Source organism: Podarcis melisellensis (genome assembly GCF_964234715.1).
Source record: "Podarcis melisellensis genome assembly, chromosome: 18".
Lineage (NCBI taxonomy): Eukaryota > Metazoa > Chordata > Lepidosauria > Squamata > Lacertidae > Podarcis > Podarcis melisellensis.
In genome coordinates, this window is record NC_138536.1 from 5104919 (window position 1) to 5125678 (window position 20760).

At 51.5% G+C, this 20760-nt stretch overlaps 1 protein-coding gene across 2 annotated transcripts in view; it reads left to right on the top strand.

Moving 5' to 3' along the window:
* Nucleotides 1-20760, top strand: part of ANO8 (anoctamin 8) — a 45134-nt gene that overhangs the window by 16875 nt on the left and 7499 nt on the right. Inside the window, exons 3-14 of one of the 2 annotated variants that reach the window (XM_081895445.1) lie at nt 808-940; nt 3756-3894; nt 4617-4713; nt 6953-7069; nt 9134-9261; nt 10247-10408; nt 11165-11317; nt 12292-12418; nt 13117-13172; nt 14737-14811; nt 17190-17333; nt 18642-19406. In XM_081895445.1, the coding sequence (XP_081751571.1) occupies nt 808-940; nt 3756-3894; nt 4617-4713; nt 6953-7069; nt 9134-9261; nt 10247-10408; nt 11165-11317; nt 12292-12418; nt 13117-13172; nt 14737-14811; nt 17190-17333; nt 18642-19406 (2096 nt within the window). Of the gene's footprint in view, nt 1-807; nt 941-3366; nt 3895-4616; nt 4714-6952; nt 7070-9133; nt 9262-10246; nt 10409-11164; nt 11318-12291; nt 12419-13116; nt 13173-14736; nt 14812-17189; nt 17334-18641; nt 19407-20760 lie in introns of those variants that run through there. The other variant, XM_081895444.1, reaches the window with a different exon arrangement.

Consider the following 20760-nt stretch of genomic DNA (forward strand, 5'->3'; position numbering starts at 1 on the left):
ACAGGGCGGGCGCCACTACCGAGAAGGCCCTCTGTCTGGTTCTCTGTAACCTCACTTCTTGCAATGAGGGAACCGCCAGAAGGCCCTCGGAGCTGGACCTCAGTGTCCGGGCAGAACGATGGGGGTGGAGACGCTCCTTCAGGGATACTGGACCAAGCCCGTTTAGGGCTTTCAAGGTCAGCACCAACACTTTGAATTGTGATTGGAAACGTACTGGGAGCCAATGTAGGTCTTTCAAGACCGGTGTTATGTGGTCTTGGCAGCCGCTCCCAGTCACCAGTCTAGCTGCCACATTCTGGATTAATTGCAGTTTCCAGGTCACCTTCAAAGGCAGCCCCACGTAGAGCACATTGCAGTAGTCCAAGCGGGAGATAACTAGAGCATGCACCACTCTGGCCAGACAGTCTGCAGGCAGGGAGGGTCTCATCCTGCATACGAGATGGAGCTGATAAACAGCTGCCCTGGATACAGAATTGACCTCCATGGACAGCGGTGAGTCCAGAATGACTCCCAGGCTGCGCACCTGGTCCTTCAGGGGCACAGTCACCCCATTCAGGACAAGGGAGTCCCCCACACCCGCCTGCCCCCTGTCCCCCCAAAACAGTACTTCTGTCTTGTCAGGATTCAACCTCAATCCATTAGCCGCCACCCATCCTCCAACCGCCTCCAGACACTCACACAGGACCTTCACCGCCTTCACTGGTTATGATTTGAAAGAGAGGTAGAGCTGGGTATCATCCGCATATTGATAACTTCTCTCTCTTCTTCTTCTTCTTCTCGCTCTTCCTTTTCCAAATGCCTCTCCAGACACGACCGACGACCACACGCTTCTGTGGCTGCTGAACCACATCCGCCTTGGTATCCCGGAGCTCATCATTCAGATACGGCACCACAAGCACACCCGGGTGTACGCCTTCTTCGTCACAGCGACTTACGAAAGGCAGGTCTCATCTCCGGAGGGCGGCAGATTTTGGGCATGTGGGCGTACGGTGGGCCAGCGGGAAGGGTCTTTCTTCCTCGCCGGACAACCCTTCTTTCCCTGCCTTTTAAAACCATGTCAGAATTATAAGGAATTCCAGTCGCGCCTCGGATCCCGAACGCCTTGCGAGTCGAACGTTTCGGCTCCCGAACGCCGCAAACCCAGAAGCGAGTGTTCCGGTTTGCGAACGTCCTTTGGAACCCGAACGTCCGACGGGGCTTCCGATTGGAGCTTCTGGCAGCCAATCGGAAGCCGCGCCTTGGTTTTCAAACGTTTTGGAAGTCGAACGGAGTTCTGGAACGGATTCTGTTCGACTTCCCAGGTACCACTGCTTGGGGATCAGAGAATTCAGGATGCGGCCTCCAAGTCTATTGTCTCCACTGGATATGGGCTAGAACTTTTCCCACGCCTACCTAAACATGCTATCAGAGATGCATGGAGCTTTTTGAATGGACGTGAAAAGTGTAGACAGCCTTTCCTTCTCTTAAAAAAATAAATAGTATTTTTTATTCTGTCCTGAGCAAATCCATCGTCTGTTGCTTTAAATCAAGATCAAAAGTCGAAGCAAGCTCATTTTGCTCAAGTCTGATCGGCAGTGTAATATAGAAACTTATTTGTGCAGGTCTGTGTCTTGAGGTATATTATATATAAATTGGTCATCGCTGTAGTTTAATGGTGTATCTTTGCGTACAGTGGTACCTCGGGTTAAGTACTTAATTCATTCCGGAGGTCCGTACTTAACCTGAAACTGTTCTTAACCTGAAGCACCACTTTAGCTAATGGGGCCTCCTGCTGCCGCCGCGCCACCGGAGCACGATTTCTGTTCTCATCCTGAAGCAAAGTTCTTAACCTGAAGCACTGTTTCTGGGTTAGCGGAGTCTGTAACCTGAAGCGTATGTAACCTGAAGTGTATGTAACCCGAGGTACCACTGTATTGAGAAGCAAAGCAGCTAGTAAGCCTGAAGCGTATGTAACCTGAAGCGTATGTACCCTGAGGTACCACTGTACAGTGGTGCCTCGCAAGACGAAATTAATTCGTTCCGCAAGTCTCTTCGTCTTGCGAGTTTTTCGTCTTGCGATGCACGGTTTTCCATAGGAATGCATTGAAAATCAATTAATGCGTTCCTATGGAAACCGCCTTCCCCCGACCTCTTCTGGCGGGCGGCATTTTAAAATCGCCCGGGACAGCGGAGGACTTCTCCGCTGTCCGGGGCGATTTAAAAGCCCCTGGGAAGGCAGGCAGGGGGGACAAAGGCTTTCCCGCCCCGCCGCCGGGCTTCGGGACGAGGCTTTCCCGCCCGGCCGCCCGGCTTCGGGACATCGTTCTGAAGCCGGGCGGCGGGAGAGGCTTTCCCGCCCGGCCGCCCGGCTTCGGGACATCGTTCCGATGCCTGGCGGCGGGGGGAGGCGTTCCTGCCCCACCGCCCGGCATCGGGACGATGCCCCGAAGCCGGGCGGCTGGGGGAGGCGTTCCTGCCCCGCCGCCCGGCATCGGGACGATGCCCCGAAGCCGGGCGGCGGGGGGAGGCTTTCCCGCCCGGCCGCCCGGCTTCGGGACGAGGCGTTCCTGCCCCACCGCCCGGCATCGGGACGATGCCCCGAAGCCGGGCGGCTGGGGGAGGCGTTCCTGCCCCACCGCCCGCCATCGGGACGATGCCCCGAAGCCGGGCGGCTGGGGGAGGCGTTCCTGCCCCGAAGCCGGGCGGCGGGGGGAGGCTTTCCCGCCCCGCCGCCCAGCTTCAGGACATCGTTCCGATGCCTGGCGGCGGGGGGAGGCTTTCCTGCCCCGCCGCCGGGCTTCGGGACATCGTTCCGATGCCGGGCGGCGGGGGGAGGCGTTCCTGCCCCACCGCCCGGCATCGGGACGATGCCCCGAAGCCGGGCGGCGGGGGGAGGCTTCAAAAGCCGTCCGGGGGCTTTTAAATCGCCCCGGACAGTCCCGGGGCGATTTAAAAGCCCCCAGTTAGGCAGGCAGGGGGGGCAAAAGTCTTTGCCCCCCCTGCCTGCCTTCAAAAGCCGTCCGGGATAGCGGGAAGCGCTTCCCTGCTATCCCGGACCGCTTTTAAAATGCTGGCGGTGGGGAGCAAAGCCTTTCGCCCCCGCCGGCCTTCCTGGACCTCTTCTGAAGTCCGGAGGGGGGGGGGAAGGCTTTGCTCCCCACCGCCAGCATTTTAAAAAAGGTCCCCGAGATTTCCCTATGGGCTTTCGTCTTGCGATGCAAGCCCATAGGAAAAATCGTCTAGCGAAGCGTCGCAAAAACCGAAAAACCCTTTCGTCTTGCGGGTTTTTCGTCTTGCGAGGCATTCGTCTTGCGGGGCACCACTGTATTCCTCAAAAGTGTGAATAGAATATCTTTTATCTCCTTTTTTTGGCTGAAAGGCCCAAGGATGGTTGCAAACAACAACAAATAGACTTTGACTCAAGATCGTCGCCGTAGCTAGCAGGGGTGAAACCCTGAAATTAGGTTAGAGAATATTAAGTCGTCAACGGGCTGCAACATCTTCTATTGGCAACTTCTGGTGGGGATAATGCACAGCAAAAACCCTTTGAAGGGGAAAATAACTTTGACAGGAAATAAATGTTGCTATTGTGAAGTTAAGGGTGCATTCGGCACAGCTGGGGAATTAAAAAAGGAGGAAAATATTGCTTTGCGGACCAAAAGCTGCAATAGCTGATAGGTTTGTCTAGTCGCCGCTTTAGCTGCTTGGGCTTCAGAGCACGTGCAGACTTCCTGCCCCTCTTAGTCTCCTTTCTCCACCCCCGTTCTTCTCGGCAGTTTGCTCCGGGGGGCGGATGAGATCGGCTTGCGGAAGCCAGTGAAAGCGGAGTTCGGAGGCGGGATGCGGAGCTTCTCCTGCGAGGAGGATTACATCTACGAGAACATCGAAAACGAACTTTATTTTTTCACTTCTCAGGTGGGTGCTGCCCGCAGGACTAGGTTGTGTGGGATGTGATACATAGATGGCAGTCAAATGCAACAATCCTTGTTTTCCTAGAGTGGACATGCAGGGGGATGTTTGGGACTACAGTTCCTATCATCCCTGACCACTGGTCCTGTTAGCCCATAGCTGTCAACTGTCCCTTATTTGGCGGGAAAGTCCCCTATCCCAGCGCTGTGTCCCGCTGCTGTCCCTTATTGATGATGTCCCTTAAATTTCCCGGGTTTCAAAGGAAGCAGCTCCTCTCCCTCCCTCCCTGCTGGCCAGGGAGGAGGGAGGCTCCGACTGTGTTGCTTGGCTGCGTTGCTCACCCAATAAGGAGTCCGAGAATGACTGGGGGGTGGAGCTTGCATGCCTTGTGCCAATCAAATCGGCCGCGTTGCCTGGGGACTCGCCTTTGCTCAGCGCTTCCCAGCGGAGAGGTGACGGTGGTTTCCCTTGCTGCATCCCCTTTGCCGGGTTGCTGCGCTGTGGGGACCACTGCTTGAGGCTCTGTTTGCCTGCTGGCTGGGCTTTCTGCTTTTGGCTGGGAGGGGCTCAGAAGTTGAACATAGCTGTGCTCTGAAAATCCCTTATTTTGGCTGCTGGTCCCTTATTTTCAAGGCTGCTGGTCCCTTATTTTCAAATCTGTAAGTTGACAGCTATGGGCTGGTGACCCCGGTTGGTCCATTCACTGCTTTCCCCCTCCCCTCTTTTAGGAACGTCAGAGCATCATCAGGTATTGGCTGGAGAACTTGCGGGCCAAACAGGGCGAGGCTCTGCACAACATCCACTTCCTGGAAGGCCAGCCAATCGGTGAGTGGGGATTGGGGCCAGAAGGCGGGGCATGTGGAGCGGCGTCTGTCTGTCTGCCTGAAGAGCTGGACTGAGATTTGTGTACCGTCAGAACAACCAAAGAGAATCCTTTGCTGACTCTTCTGAATTTCGGATCGTTTCCAATTTTGCTTTTGAAATTTGAAATTGAGTGGTGTCTGTCTGTCTGTCTGAAGGAAGAGCTGAACTGAGATTTGTGCGTGTTAAGTTGTGGGTAAACATATCAGACGACACAGTGATTCTTCAAACAGCTCTAGTTTATTCACAGGCCAGGACAGAACTGAGCTGAAGGGTTCAGTCAGCCTGCTCATATAGAGCTCCAGTACAACGTTACTGTAACAACCTTCTAAAACTATCCAATCACTGAACGTCACTTTCGATCCTTCATTTGCATAACTATCTATAGTATCCCCCTGCTGGCCCAGGGTGAGAACTTCAGTACATAACAGTGCGCTGTCCGAGCAACCAAACAGAATCCTTTGCTGGGTCTTCTGAATTTTGGAGTTTCCCATTTTGCTTTTGAAATTCAGCGGCGTTTTAAAGAGCCACAAAACCCTGGAATATTCCGTCATGTGTGCACCTTTTAAAAAGTAAGGGAGGAATTGAGTAGGATACAGCAGGCAGAATTCCTGGGCCAAATCCACCCCCCTTTTCTGAAAGGGGAGCCATTACAAATTTGTTAACTCCAGCGGGCGGGGGGCAGGTTTGATATCCCCAAATTTAGATGCTTTTATCCTTTACTTTGCCGCCCCTCTCCAAATCATGACCATCTCCATAACAGGGAATACAGTGGTATTTTGGTTCTGGAACAGCTTAGTTGTCAAACAAATTGGCTCCCAAATGCTGCAAACCCGGAAGTAAGTGTTCCAGTTTGCGAACGTTTTTCGGAAGCCGAACGTCTGACGCTCCTCCAGCCAATCAGAAGCCGCGCCTTGGTTTCCGAACAGTTTCGGCAGTCAAAAAGGCTTCCAGAATGGATTAAGTTCAAGAAGCAATGTTCCACTGTATTAAAAAAAGTTTCAATCGCACGTAAATTTCCAAATGAAACATATATTGTGATATTGGCACCATGTATTTCGTCTAACTTTAGCTCTGAGATTTTGCTTTACGTTACTCTGGGAACCACAGTGAGGAGAGTTATATATCTATCTGTCTCTACATTACATAAAAGGGACGCGGGTGGCGCTGTGGGTTAAACCACAGAGCCTAGGGCTTGCCGATCAGAAGGTCGGCGGTTCAAATACCCGCAATGATGGGGTGAGCTCCCGTTGCTCGGTCACTGCTCCTGCCAACCTAGCAGTTCGAAAGCACGTCCAAGTGCAAGTAGATAAATAGGAACCACTCCAGCAGGAAAGTAAACGGCGTTTCCGTGCGCTGCTCTGGTTCGCCAGAAGCGGCTTAGTCCTGCTGGCCACATGACCCAGAAGCTGTACGCTGGCTCCCTCGGCCAATAAAGCGAGATGAGCACCGCAACCCCAGAGTCGGCCACGACAGGACCTAATGGTCAGGGGTCCCTTTACCTTCACATTACATAAAATAACCAACCAAGAAATAAAGCTCAGTTTAAAGTCAGTAAACACCAACCAGCTAGGAGCCCAACCGGAAGAAGGAAACATAACTTGGCCATTGTTGTCCTTCTGCCAGAGCCAGTGTGGTGTAGTGGTTAAGAGTGGTAGTCTGGTAATCTGGAGAACCGGGTTCGAGTCTCCGCTCCTCCACATGCAGCTGCTGGGTGACCTTGGGCTAGTCACACTTCGCTGAAGTCTCTCAGCCCCACTCACCTCACAGAGGGTTTGTTGTGGGGGAGGAAGGGAAAGGAGAATGTTAGCCGCTTTGAGACTCCTTAAAGGGAGTGAAAGGCGGGATATCAAATCCAAACTACTACTACTACTACTACTCTTCTTCTTCTTCTTCTTCTTCTTCTTCTTCTTCTTCTTCTTCTTCTTCTTCTTCGAGGCTACTAGTTCATCCATTTGGCAGACATTTTCTGGGGGAGGTACCACTTCTGAGGAGGGGGCTTGGCCTGCCTGCCCACCCACCCACCCCAAAAGCTCATTCCACTCTTGGGGTCCGACAGGGCAAAGTAGGTCTGTTTTTAAACTTTTAAATTGCAAAGGACTGGAGCTTTGGTAGCTGCTGTTGGGGCATCCAGGGTCGAAGGGGGAAATCTGTGGCACCCGTGCACCGCTCAACTCCTGCGCCCCCTTTCTTTTCTCCGCAGTTCCCGAATTGGCTGCCCGCGGCATTCTCCAGCAGGTCTTCCCCATCCACGAGCAACGGATCCTCAACCGGCTGATGAAATCGTGGGTCCAAGCCATTTGCGAACCGCAACCTTTGGGTATGCAATTCCATCCTTCCCTGTCTCCCTCCTGTTCCAAGATCACTTGGGGGGGGGCGCAGGTTCCCCTCCCTGTCCCTGATCTAAGGAGAGACGTTCTCCCCCTTCTCTCAGGATGCGGGTGGCTCTGTGGTCTAATAAACCACTGAGCCTCTTGGGCTTGCCGATCAGAAGGTCGGCGGTTCGAATCCCTGCGACAGACCGAGCTCCTGTTCCTCTGTCCCAGCTCCTGCCAACCTAGCAGTTCGAAAGCACACAAGTGCAAGTAGATAAAGAGGTACCACTGCGGTGGGAAGGTAAACGGTGTTTCCATGCGCTCTGGTTTTTGACACGGTGTCCTGTTGCACCAGAAGCGGTTTAGTTCTGCCGGCCACAGGACGCGGAAAGCTGTCTGTGGACAAACGCCGGCTCCCTCGACCTGAAAGTGAGATGAGCGCCACAACCCCATAGTCGCCTTTGACTGGACTTAAGAATCCAGGGGTCCTTTACCTTTTACCTTTTACACCTTTAGGTGCCAGGCAAAAACGTTCTTCAACCAGACCTTTGGCTGATTGATATTCTACAGCTTTTCAAATGTACCGTATTTTTTGCTCTATAAGACTCACTTTTCCCCTCCTAAAAAGTATAGGGAAATGTGTGTGCGACTTATAGAGCGAATGCAGGCTGCGCAGCTATCCCAGAAGCCAGAACAGCAAGAGGGATTGCTGCTTTCACTGCGCAGCGATCCCTCTTGCTGTTCTGGCTTCTGAGATTCAGAATATTTTCTTTCTTGTTTTCCTCCTCCAAAAACTAGGTGCGTCTTGTGGTCTGGTGCGTCTTATAGAGCGAAAAATACGGTATTTTGTTTTTTGGGGGGAGTTGTTTTGTTGTTTTTAACTACTTACTTGTGTTTTTATCTTGTGTTTTTATCCTGAGTTCTTTTGATGAAGGGTGGTATAATAATAGTAATGATAATAATAGAAATAATACCCAGTGCTTTTTTCCTGGGGTGTACAGAGGGGTAAGCTTTTACCCCTAAACAATTTTGTTAATCTTTGTACTTTTCTCCATTTGCTGTATTTATTTTCCCCCATTTGAACTAGAAAATGGTTGTTTTCTTGAGTCAAAATAAAGGAAAAAAGCACTGATAATAAGAATAAGAATAAGAATGATATCTTGAGGGTACAGCCTTCTCCATTCCTGAGCAAAAAGAGAGGTGTGTTCCCTTCCTCATCTAGGAATGCATCTTTGAAATAAGAGAACATGGTGGGCAGTATATTAACAACAACAACAACAACAAAAATTGTTATACCTGAAGGAGCGTCTCCACCCCCATCGTTCTGCCCGGACACTGAGGTCCAGCACCGAGGGCCTACTGGCAGTTCCCTCACTGCGAGAGGCCAAGTTACAGGGAACCAGGCAGAGGGCCTTCTCGGTGGTGGCGCCCGCCCTGTGGAACGCCCTCCCACCAGATGTCAAAGAGAAAAACAACTACCAAACTTTTAGAAGACATCTGAAGGCAGCCCTGCTTAGGGAAGCTTTTAATGTTTAATAGGTTATTATTGCATTTTAGTGTTCTGTTGGAAGCCGCCCAGAGTTGCTGGGGAAACCCAGCCAGATGGGTGGGGTATAAATAATAAATTATTATTGTTATTATGTTGTTGTTGCTGTCTGGAGGATATAGCCTTCCCCATTCCTGAGCAAAAAGAGAGGTGGTACATTTCCTCAGGCAAGAAGGCATCTTCAAAATAAAAGAACAGGATGGGCAGAATAATAATAATAATAATAATAATAATAATAATAATAATAATAGAAATAATAATATCTGGAGGGTGTAGGCTTTCCCATTCCTCACGCAGGATTGCATCTTCTAAATCTAAGTTTTAATTCATATATATTTTTAACTGTTGCTATATCTGTATTGTCCCTGTTATTCCCAATTGCAAATTCAAATGTATCCCTATTGTGTTTTATGACTTCCTTGATATTGTATGTGGGCTGGAACTGGTCTGTGATAATAGAACAGGGTGCTGAATTAACTTTGCTCCAGCTATGTTCTTATTTCCTTCATCTTGCCACCCCCAGATGATATCTGTGACTACTTTGGCGTGAAAATCGCCATGTATTTCGCCTGGCTGGGCTTCTATACGTCGGCCATGGTTTACCCGGCCGTCTTCGGCTCCCTTCTCTACACCTTCACGGAGAACGATCAGGTGAGGACGGGTTACCTATAGAACAGGGGAGGGGAAGAGAGAGTAAAATAACAAGGGAGGCAGGGCCAGATTTCAGTTTGATGCGGCCCTCTGCTATTGCAGGGAATGGGGCCTTTTATATGTCCAGCTGTCCTTTGTCAACAACAAATTGCCGCTGTGTTTTTGTGTTGAATATATGCTATATGGCAGGCAAACTCGGCCCTCCAGATGTTTTGGGACTACAGTTCCCATCATCCCTGATCTCTGGTCCTGTTAGCTAGGGATGATGGGAGTTGTAGTCCCGAAAACATCTGGGACTACATATGGTAATTTCTGGACCTAATAGGTATCGAAAGCCATTTGCACATGGCAAAATATGTATTTTATCAAAGTAATTGTTGAACTGAAATACAATGAAGAAGAAGGATGTGAATAGTGGAATAATTATTAAGCTCTAACTTAAAATGTTTTTCGTATTCATAGCAAATTTAATGATGCAAACACATTGGTGTTTGGCAAGAATAAATGTTCCTTTCGAAACATGGTTCACAAAGACTCATAATCTAGTCTCAAGAATCTTGTTATAACATGAAATACTAATAGGTGTAAATATTTGATGCAAACTACTAATCATTAGGGACGCGGGTGGCGCTGTGGTCTAAACCACAGAGCTTAGGGCTTGCCAATCAGAAGGTCAGCGGTTCGAATCCCCGCGACGGGGTGAGCTCCCGTTGCTCGGTCCCTGCTCCTGCCAACCTAGCAGTTCAAAAGCATGTCAAAGCGCAAGTAGATAAATAGGTACCACTCCGGTGGGAAGGTAAATGGCGTTTCCGTGCGCTGCTCTGGTTCTCCAGAAGTGGCTTAGTCATGCTGGCCACATGACCCAGAAGCTGTACGCCGGCTCCCTCGGCCAGTAAAGCGAGATGAGCGCCGCAACCTCAGAGTCGGCCACGACTGGACTTAATGGTCAGGGGTCCCTTTACCTTTACCTTTATTCCCCCACCAGACCAGCCGGGACGTCTGCTGTGTGATCTTCGCCATCTTCAACGTCATCTGGTCCACCCTGTTCCTGGAGGAGTGGAAGCGGCGGGGGGCCGAGTTCGCCTACAAATGGGGTACCCTGGACACGCCGGCGGAGTCCATCGAGGAGCCGCGGCCGCAGTTCCGGGTCAGTGGCAGCACCGGATCCAGCCCTGGGAACTGGGGCAGGGGAGAGAATGTTGTGGGGAAGCCCAGACCACCCCCCTCCCTCCCTTAAGAGAGAGGGTGTGGCCTAAGGAGTCTGCCGAGGGCCAGATGGAAAGGGGCCGTAATCACCCCTCTGCTCCTGAGGTTCCTAAGGAGACCCTCAAGGGCCAGATAGAAAGGCTCTGGGCGCCGCAATCACCCCTCTGCTCCTGAGGTTCCTAGGGAGACCCTCAAGGGCCAGATAGAAAGGCTTCGGGGGCCACATTCACCCCCCTGCTCCTGAGGTTCCTAAAGAGACCCTCAAGGGCCAGATAGAAAGGCTCTGGGCGCCGCAATCACCCCTCTGCTCCTGAGGTTCCTAGGGAGACCCTCAAGGGCCAGGTAGAAAGGCTCCAGGGGCCGCAATCACCCCTCTGCTCCTGAGTCTGCTAAGGGGGCCCTCCAGGGCCAGATAGAAAGGCTCTGGGGGCCACATTCAACCATCTGCTCCTGAGGTTCCTAAAGAGACCCTCCAGGGCCAGATAGAAAGGTTTCGGGGGCCACATTCACTCACTCCTCTTCTCCCGAGGTTCCTAAAGAGACCCCCAGGGGCAGATATAAAGGTTCCGGGGGCCGCATCCGCCCCCCAGGGGCCTGAGCTCGCCCTGCTGCAAGCGGGCCCACAATCTTCCCTCGCTCCTCCGGGCAGGCAGCTCTCTGCGGCCGCCACCTTGCTGACCCCTCTCCCCGCCCGCAGGGGGTGAAGCGCGTGAGCCCTGTCACCAACTCGGAGGAGTTCTACTACCCGCCCTGGAAGCGGCTGCTCTTCCAGTGCCTGGTCAGCCTCCCAGTCTGCCTCTTCTGCCTCTCCTTCGTCTTCCTCGCCATGCTGGGCTGCTTCGAGCTACAGGTGAGCGGGGAAGGCCGGGCGTTTTCGGAGGGGAGGAGGTTTTCGCGGGAGGAAGTTGCTGCGTAGAGACAGATTAAGGGTTTGTCGTCATCATCATCATTAATTAAACCTATCTGTTGCTTTCTTCTTATTTTTACAAGAAGTAACTGGATCCATTTCGGTTTCTCTGGACAAATCTCTCTCTCTCTCTCTCTCTCTCTCTCTTTTTTATCACCAGTACATTCTTACTGGACTTCCATCAGCTCCTCTGATAATCCTCCGTCTTATTCACTTTTTACCCATTCCCTAATTAATATTGCCTTAATTAGAAACATATCCTCTCTCTTTTTTCATTTTTACAAAATTTCTGCTATTAATTCTTCACAGAGCTTCTTGCAAACCTACAAACGTTGTCTGATCATCGCATATACTTTTCAAATAATGCGTAAATTTACTCCAGTCCTTGGTAAACTTCTGGTCCCGCCAGTTTCGGATCCTTCCTGTTAATTTATCAAGTTCTGCATAGTCCATTAATTCCATTCTCCATTCTTCCATTGTTGGTAATTCTTCTTGCTTCCATTTTTGGGCCAATAATATTCTTGCTGCCGTTACTGCATATAAAAAGAGCTTACAATATTTCCTATTTATATCATTTCCAACAATACCTACCTCTGGTTTTTTAATAAAAGTATATTTCAACATTTTTTTTAATTCATCATATATCATCTCCCAGAAGCCTTTCACCTTTTTACACTCCCACCATTCTCTGGACAAATCTCTCAGCTTATTTATTTGCCATACACAGTGGACCCTCCGGGTACGAACTTAACTCGTTCCGGGGGTTCATAAGTACCCCAAAAAGTTTGTATCTAGAGGTGCCACTTATGCGCACGGTATTGGTTTTTAAAGGCATTTCCGAGCAGCAAGTTTTTCGGGGGGGGACCCTCCTCGTTGCCTCCCTGCGCAGACCCCCACTTTCTCTCTTCCCTCGCCAGGAATTTGTGCTGAGCATTAAGGAGCTGCCACGCATCGTGCGTTTCCTGCCAAAAATTGTGCTGGCCGTTATCGTCACCGCCTGTGACGAAGTCTACAAGAAGATCGCCTACTGGCTGAACGACATGGGTGAATTCTTTGCGGGATCTGCCTTCCTTCCTTCCTTCCTTCCTTCCTTCCTTCCTTCCTTCCTTCCTTCCTTCCTTCCCTTTTTCTTTCCCCTTTCTTCCTTCCTTCCTTCCTTCCCTCCCTCCCTCCCTCCCTCCCTCCCTCCTTCCTTCCTTCCTTCCTTCCTTCCTTCCTTCCTTCCTTCCTTCCTTCCTTCCTTCCTTCCTTCCTTCCTTCCTTCCTTCCTTCCTTCCTTCCCTCTCTCTCTCTCTCTCTCTCTCTTTCTTTCTTTCTTTCTTTCTTTCTTTCTTTCTTTCTTTCTTTCTTTCTTTCTTTCTTTCTTTCTTTCTTTCTTTCTTTCTCTCTCTCTCCTTCCCTCCCTCCTTCCATCCTTCCCTCCTTCCTTCCTTCCTTCCCTCCCTCCCTCCCTCCCTTCCCTCCCTCTCTGTTTCCCCCTCTCTCTTCCTCCCTCTTTCTTTCTTTCTTTCTTTCTTTCTTTCTTTCTTTCTTTCTTTCTTTCTTTCTTTCTTTCTTTCTTCCCTCCTTCCTTCCTTCCTTCCTTCCTTTTTTCTTTCCCCTTCCCCCCTTCCTTCCTTATTTCCTTCCTTATTTCCTTCTTCCCTCCCTCCCTCTCTTTCCACCCCTTCCTTCCGTCCTTCCTTTCTTCCGTCTTTATTTGAGATAGACATCCTAAACATGACATTTCCCTCTCCTTGCAGAAAATTACCGCTTGCAGAGTGCCTACGAAAAACACCTCATCATCAAAATGGTCTTGGTGAGTTTGGGCTCCCCGGGTGCAACGGTTGGGCTGCCACATGGGAACGGTGGAGGGAGCCACTGATTTGCATGCAGAACGTACCAGGTTCAGTCCCCGGGAACCTGGAGGGCTGCTGCTGCCACCCAGTGTTGACATTACTGGCCTCAGTGGACCTGATGGTCCAAGTCCGGTGCGTCAAACTAGTGGGTTCCTGTCAAGACAGGAACAAGAGCCTGCGATAACCTGCTTGGCTTCCCCACTGGTGGTGTGTACAGCTAGAAGTGGGCTGTGTTGTCCTACTTCACCTGTTGGACAGCAGTCTGGGGAGCCCCAACAGCCTAGTGGGCTTGACAGTTTGTCGAGACAGCAAAAGGCGCCTTTGCTAACCGGCTGTAACCTGGCTGGCTTCCTCGCTGGTGCGGGGGGCAGCTAGAAGTGGGCTGCGTTGTCCTACTTCACCTGTTGGACAGCAGGCTGGGGGAGAGAGAGAGCAAGGGAGAAAGGAGGAGGCAGCAGTACATTTCTGAGCACAATTCAAAGTGTTGGTGCTGACCTTGAGAGCCTTAAACAGCCTCAGCCCTGTATCCCTGAAGGAGCATCTCCACCCCCATCATTCTGCCCGGACACCGGGGTCCATCTCCCGAGGGCCTTCTGGCGGTTCCCTCCCTGCGAGAAGCGAGGTTACAGGGAACCAGGTAGAGGGCCTTGTCGGTGGTGGCACCCGTCCTGTGGAATGCCCTCCCGCCAGATGTCAAGGAAATAAACAACTATCTGACTTTTAGAAGACATTTGAAGGCTGCCTTGTTTAGGGAAGTTTGGAGAATCTATAGTTATGCCTGTCAGGGCATAACAGAAGTGTCTCTCAGAGACTCCTCTCTAGCAAGTTTACAGGAAATGTGCCTTTTAAATACCCCACACTTATTCGGCTCAATTGACTAGTAAACTCAGAGGAAACTCAAAGCAAAAATTTGCGGAAAAGCGGGATGGTTATAGAAGATATGTTCAAAAATACAATAATAGTTTTGACTCCATGCTAGCATTCGAGTGATAAAGGAACTAAAAGGAGGTGGATAACAGTTAAGGATTTATTATGTTTTGAGAATGTATTATAAAAATTATAGAGAAAGGTTTATTGTTTTGTGTACATTCAAATGTAAGATAAAATATATGCAAAGGGGCTTGACAGGAAGTCAAAGTTGAAGAAAAAATTTTGGAAGCTAAAAAGGAAAAAAATATTTACTTTCATTATTATCATTTTGTGTGAGTGTGTGGGTGTCTGCACATATGTGTGTTGTTGTATGCAATGTTTTGGAGGAAATAAGACGGTAAATAACAAATAACAAACTAAATATCGATGTATGTAATTTTTATTTCTCAATTATATTTAGTGGTAGTATGGCTGTATTGTTTTTTGTAACATAAAACCATTCAATAAAAATTATTTTTAAAAAATAAAATAAATATCCCACACTTAATGTAGCCTTCCCAAGTTAGGTTAACCGGGGACAGGCCCCAGGAGTTGGGGAGCGCAGCGCAGTAAATATATATATATATAACATCACCCCTCTCTCTTTTTCTCTAGTTTCAGTTTGTAAATTCATACCTAAGTCTTTTCTACATCGGATTCTACCTCAAAGACATGGACCGCCTCAAGGAGGTACGGGATTCGTGGGGTATAAATAATAAAATTATTGTTATTGTTATTATTATTATTATTATTAGGTCACAGTGCCCGAAGCTGTGAGGACCGGGGAAGAGGGTGGGAACCCCCCCATTTCAGTTTCTCTGGCTTCCCTCACTTCCCTCCTTCTGGATTCCATCTTCCATCTTCCCATTTCAGTCTGTGAATCAAGTACCGCATTTTTCGCTGTGTAAAACGCCCCAGTCCACAAGACACACCTAGTTTTTGGAGGAGGAAAACAAGAAACAAAATATTCTGAGTCTCAGAAGCCAGAACAGCAAGAGGGATCGCTGCGCAGTGAAAGCAGCAATCCCTCTTGCTGTTCTGGCTTCTGAGATAGCTGCGCAGCCTGCATTCGCTCCATAAGACGCACACACATTTCCCCTTACTTTTTAGGAGGGAAAAAGTCAGTCTTATAGAGCAAACAATACGGTATTTTTAAAAGTCATCACAAAAGCTAACCCTAATACTTGCATTCCCGTATTCCGCGATTTGGCCCAAGCACTCGCAAGCCCGTTTGCCTAACAGAGCAAATTTCTGTGTGTGATTTGCACAGATATATGCATTTTTAATGAACACTCCCCCCTGACTCCACACCCCCGTTGGAGAACCAAATTGCAAAATTCAGAAAAGTGACAATTTTGAACAATTGCGGCATTTCGGTCCATGCCTTGTTTCTAGAAGAGGGAACCCAGGTGGGTTGTGCAAGCGGAACCAAATTTCTTCCCATCCCCTCAAGGTAAAGGGTCCCCTGACCATTAGGTCCAGTCGTGGCCGACTCTGGGGTTGCGGCGCTCATCTCGCTTTATTGGCCGAGGGAGCCAGCGTACAGCTTCCGGGTCATGTGGCCAGCAGGACTAGGCCCCTTCTAGCGAACCAGAGCAGCGCATGGAAACGCCGTTTACCTTCCCGCCGGAGTGGTACCTATTTATCTACTTGTACTTTGACGTGCTTTTGAACTTCTAGGTGGGCAGGAGCAGGGACCGAGCAACGGGAGCTCACCCCGTCGCGGGGACTCGAACCGCCGACCTTCTGATCGGCAAGCCCCAGGCTCTGTGGTTTAACCCACAGCGCCACGCACATCCCCTTAGCATCCGCCAATTCCTGCTTTAATCGCTGTTCCTCCGCCATGAGCTGCAATAAGAGCGTTCCAGCTTTCCACTCGCTCCCCGGCGGATGCCAGCTTCGCAGAGGCAATGATGACACCAGAAACCCACTTTGGGGGGTCCAGGAAAATGCATAGAGGGGGGTGCTATCAATGGGCTACTAGCCACAGTAGAGATGTCCTCCAGTCACTGCTCCGTTTCCCCGACATCAGTTGCTTGGGAAACCACAAGGGGGGGAAATTGCTGCCGTTGTTCTCAGGCCCTGCTCGGGGGGGGGGGCTTCCCTTTGGGGGGAAGCATCTAGGTGACTGTGAGGATCAGAATCCGGCCTTAGATGGCTCCCCTTTGGGCCGATCCGGCTGCAGAACATGCCTTGGTTTCTTTCGAAGGAATGGGTTTCTCATTTCTTCTGCTATCCGGATAGCAGAAGGCACTTGCGTGGTCAGTCCACAGCAAGTCCAAAGAAATGAGAAATTTCATGCAGTATGTATATCCTCCAGGCACCCTCTCCCCCCTTCCCCAGGAATCCAGCCACGTCAGCTTGTATACAAGCGGGTTGACATCACAGATGTTCCTGCTTTGGTACTCTTAACCATAAAAGTGTGTTCCTTTTCCTGTACTCTGGACCATATAAGGGTATTCCTGTTCCGGCACTCTTATCTTGGGGTAAGAAGGTCACCAACTCTCCTGGCGCTGTTCCCGGACTCAGTCTGTGCGTCAGAGTGTGGTCAGATGTAAGATAAGACCCACTGCTCCACTGGAACAGCCAAGGCCACTCATTGCCGTCACAGACTGATAAGGGAGAGGGCTTTGAGCACTTGTTTATACAGCTTGGTTTTCTGTTTATACATCGATTCAAGTTCAAGCTTCCTGAGCTTGAAAAGCTCAAGTTAATGCATTTTAGAAATGCTCACTTGGAGGAGGAAAATGGGGATTTTGGGTCAGGTTCAAACTGACCGCACAGAAACCCATTCCTTCATTTTCGATTCCTAAATGGAGCCTCCATGGACAGGGGCAGTCTACCTCTGCCTGGCGCAATCCTCCCTCTGGTACGTGAACCTGACGGGCTTCCATCAGCCTCTTAAAGAACCCAGCTGACGCATCCAATATGGGTCGCCCGCCACTTCGAACCCTTCATCTTCTCGTTCCGTTGCATCGTTTTTTGGTTCGGTTTTGATTTTGCATTTTCTCTCTCTGTGTGTGTCTCTCTCTCCCTCTGTCCGTCTGTCGGCCCTCCGCCTTCCTCAGCTCCTGCTCATCTTTTCCCTCTTCCAAAGCCTCGTGCGTCAGCTCAGAGACGCCCTCCTTCCCACCGTCATTCTCCAATTCCACCTCTGCCTCATCTCCTTTAAGGGCCTGTTGAGCTTCTGTTGGCAGCTGGCTGTCCCCAAAGTAGGAGCGCTGGGCTGGGGTCTTGGGGGGAGTGGAAAAGGCAGAGGGATGGAGTGGGGAGCCTGGGAGAAAGACCTGATTTTTAATCTCATATTGGTTGGCCTGTGCTGTTACGGGAACGTACCTAGGGCCCAAGGGTCAAGGGTCGTGCCGTTCGAGACCCCGACAACGTCTCGCACGAGGGAGACATGGGCATCCGTTCCCCTATCTAGGAGGCAGCTTACAGCTTGCTCTCAAAGGCGGCAGCAATGCTCCCAAACCTGGACGGTTTGGAGGGAGTAAAGGTAAAGGGACGCCTGACCATTAGGTCCAGTCGTGGCCGACTCTGGGGTTGCGGCGCTCATCTCGCTTTACCAACCAAGGGAGCCGGCGTACAGCTGCCGGGTCATGTGGCCAGCAGGACTGAGCCGCTTCTGGCGAACCAGAGCAGCGCACGGAAACGCCGTTTCCCTTCCCGCTGGAGTGGTACCTATTTATCTACTTGCACTTTGACATGCTTTCGAACTGCTAGGTGGGCAGGAGCAGGGACCGAGCAACGGGAGCTCACCCCGTCATTGCGGGGATTCGAACCGCCGACCTTCTGATCGGCAAGTCCTAGGCTCTGTGGTTTAACCCACAGCGCCACCCGCATCCCTTCTTGGAGGGAGTTAATATCTCCAAATAGTCGCAAGGTATCACAAGCGAGGAGAGAGAGGATGTTTGTGCGTTCCCTTCTTAATTTTAGGGTTCCCATTGGGAGGATGGGGTTGGTTCATTTGGTTGGATTTAGGTAGGCCCAACTCAGCTGCCTAGGGGCTCTTCTTACGGTTCCTAAATAGAGCCCCCATGGACATAGCCAGTTTACCTTAGAACAGGAGTGGGAGAAGGCTGTAGCTCTCATATCCTGGTTCACCAGGAGGCTGGACGTATTGGGCCCCCTCTGGCCCAGCTCAGCTGCCTCGGGGCTCTTCTCATTATTCCTAAATTGAGCCTCCATGGACATGGCCAGTCTACCTTAGAACAAAAGTGGGAGAAGGCTGTAGCTTTCTAGGGACTTCCCTTTTTTGGGGGGGTCTGCTTGGCCGCTTATGAAGACAGGAGTCTAGGCTTGGTGGGCCTCCTTGGGCTTGGCCCAGCTCCCGCTACAGGGCTCCTCTTAAGTTAGAATTATAGCATTGGAAAGGACCCCCTGGGGGTCATCGAATCCACACACCCCTGCAGAAATCTCAGCTCAAGCATCCGGGTCTGGTGGCCACCCAAGGAAGGACGTTCTCGAGGTTGTCCTTTCGCTGACCAGCCTTCTTCTTCTCCTCACGTCCCTCCCAACAGATGCTGGCGACTCTCCTCATCACCCGCCAGTTTCTGCAGAACGTGAAGGAGGTCTCTCAGCCGCACCTCTACAGCAAATTCAAGCGTGGGGACCTGAGCGCACAGAACCTCCGAGAGGCGGCTCAGACTATTCTTCGCCTGCTGGCCCAGAAGTGTGCCCCGGCCAGGCCCCGCGGAGCCCACCACCGGGCCCCCCGGCATGGCGGGGACCCCCCGGCCGGCCACGGCCCGGAGGCGGCCGAGGGTCCGGAGGGGGCTCCCCGCGGGGAGAAGAAATGCCTCAACGGCGGCTGCGGCGTCCCCGAGGAAGAGGACGAGGAGAGGAAAGACTCCGACTCGGAGGACGAGAGCATCATTGACTGCGGGCTGAAGTTGAAGAAGGTGAGCTTCATCGAGAAGGCCGACCGCAAGGCTGGCGACCCGGGTCTGGAGGAAGGGGCCAGCTTCCTGGAGGAAGGCAGCCCCACCATGGTGGAGAAAGGCATGGACCCGGCCTCCGTCTTTGAGCTGTGCGAGGACGACGACGAGAGCGACGGGGCCTCCGGGAGCCCCCTGCGGGGAGCGCCGGAAGCCAAGGAGCCGGCGGTGACCATGAGGGCACGGAGGCCACGCGTCGCCAGGAACCCCCTGGAAGAGGGCGAGGAAGGCGAGGAGGGAGAGGAAGGGCGGAAGCCCAGCAGGAGCTCCTGGATCGACCCGCCGGAGGAGGTCTTCGCCGCCCAGCTGGCCCAGGCCGAGGTAGAGAGCTGCATGAAGAAATACGAGGTGAGCAAACCGGCATTTGGGGCAGCACAGAGGAGGAAGAGGAAAGGAAGGCACATCGGGGTGAAGCACGGGGGGACGGACAGGGCATAGCTGTCAACCGTCCCTTATTTGGCGGGAAAGTCCCCTATCCCAGCGCTGTGTCCCGCTGCTGTCCCCTCTTGATGATGTCCCTTAAATTTCCCGGGTTTCAAAGGAAGCAGCTCCTCTCCCTCCCTCCGTGCCGGCCAGGGAGGCTCCAACTGTGTTGCTTGGCTGCCCGTCCCGCCCCCCTCCGGCCTCCTCTCACCAGCCTTGGCCCCTGGGAGCCCCTTCCCGCCGGGACTGAGGAGCCTTGAGAGGAGAGCGAGGGCAACCATAGAGAAAACAGTTCAGAGAGAGGAAGAAGAGGAGGAGGCGGAGGCGCGGGCAGGTGTTCCAAGGGCTACAAGGGAAGGACCGCAAGCGCTTCTCCCATAGATTTGTAGTGGTAGACTAGCATACATGGTCTGATCTGCGGGTTTACTTCGGGCGCTATTCCCCCCCTTCCTCCCGCCCCACCTGATGGAACTGAGAGCTGCAGATGGAGCACGAGAGAAAAGATACAGAACTGCAACAGCATCTTCATAGCTCGGACTTAGTTGGTTGCTGCTTGTAATTATTTAATTGCAGTGTTTCAGCTGGTGTCAGGAGCTGCAACCTCTGGAAAACGAGGAGCTAAAAACTGCTCTCCCAAATTATCTGGTCCCTTTTAACTTCGTATTTCAGCTGGTTGACTAAAATCCCTTATTTTGGCTGCTGGTCCCTTATTTTCAAGGCTGCTGGTCCCTTATTTTCAAATCTGTAAGTTGACAGCTATGGGACAGAAAAGCGGCTGGGGACCTCAGGAATGAACGAGAGATAATAACCCAGTCGTCTCAGGCAAGAACAGGGGTCAGCAAACTTTTTCAGCAGGGGGCCGTCTGCGCACGCGCGGATTACGATTCGGTGCTTATGCGCAAAGTGCGATTTAGCGCCTCTGTGGATGCGCAACCGCCAAAACCCAGAAGTAACCTGTTCCAGTACTTTTGGGTTTCGGCGGTCCATAACCAGAAAAAACGCAACCTGAAGCGGCTGTAACCCAAGGTATGACTGTATTATAACATATCCAGCTGTGTCCTCCTTGGACGAGGCCGGTTGAAACGAAGGAGTCATCATCAATGTACTGTATTTTTCGCTCTATAGGATGCACTTTCCCCCCTCCAAAAATTAAGGGGAAATGTGTGTGCGTCCTATGGAGCGAATGCAGGCTCCTTGGCTTCAGAGATAGCAACGCGAAGCCTCCGAAGCGCAGAGGGAGAGCTCCCTCCACGCTCCGGAGGCTACACGTTGCTTTCGC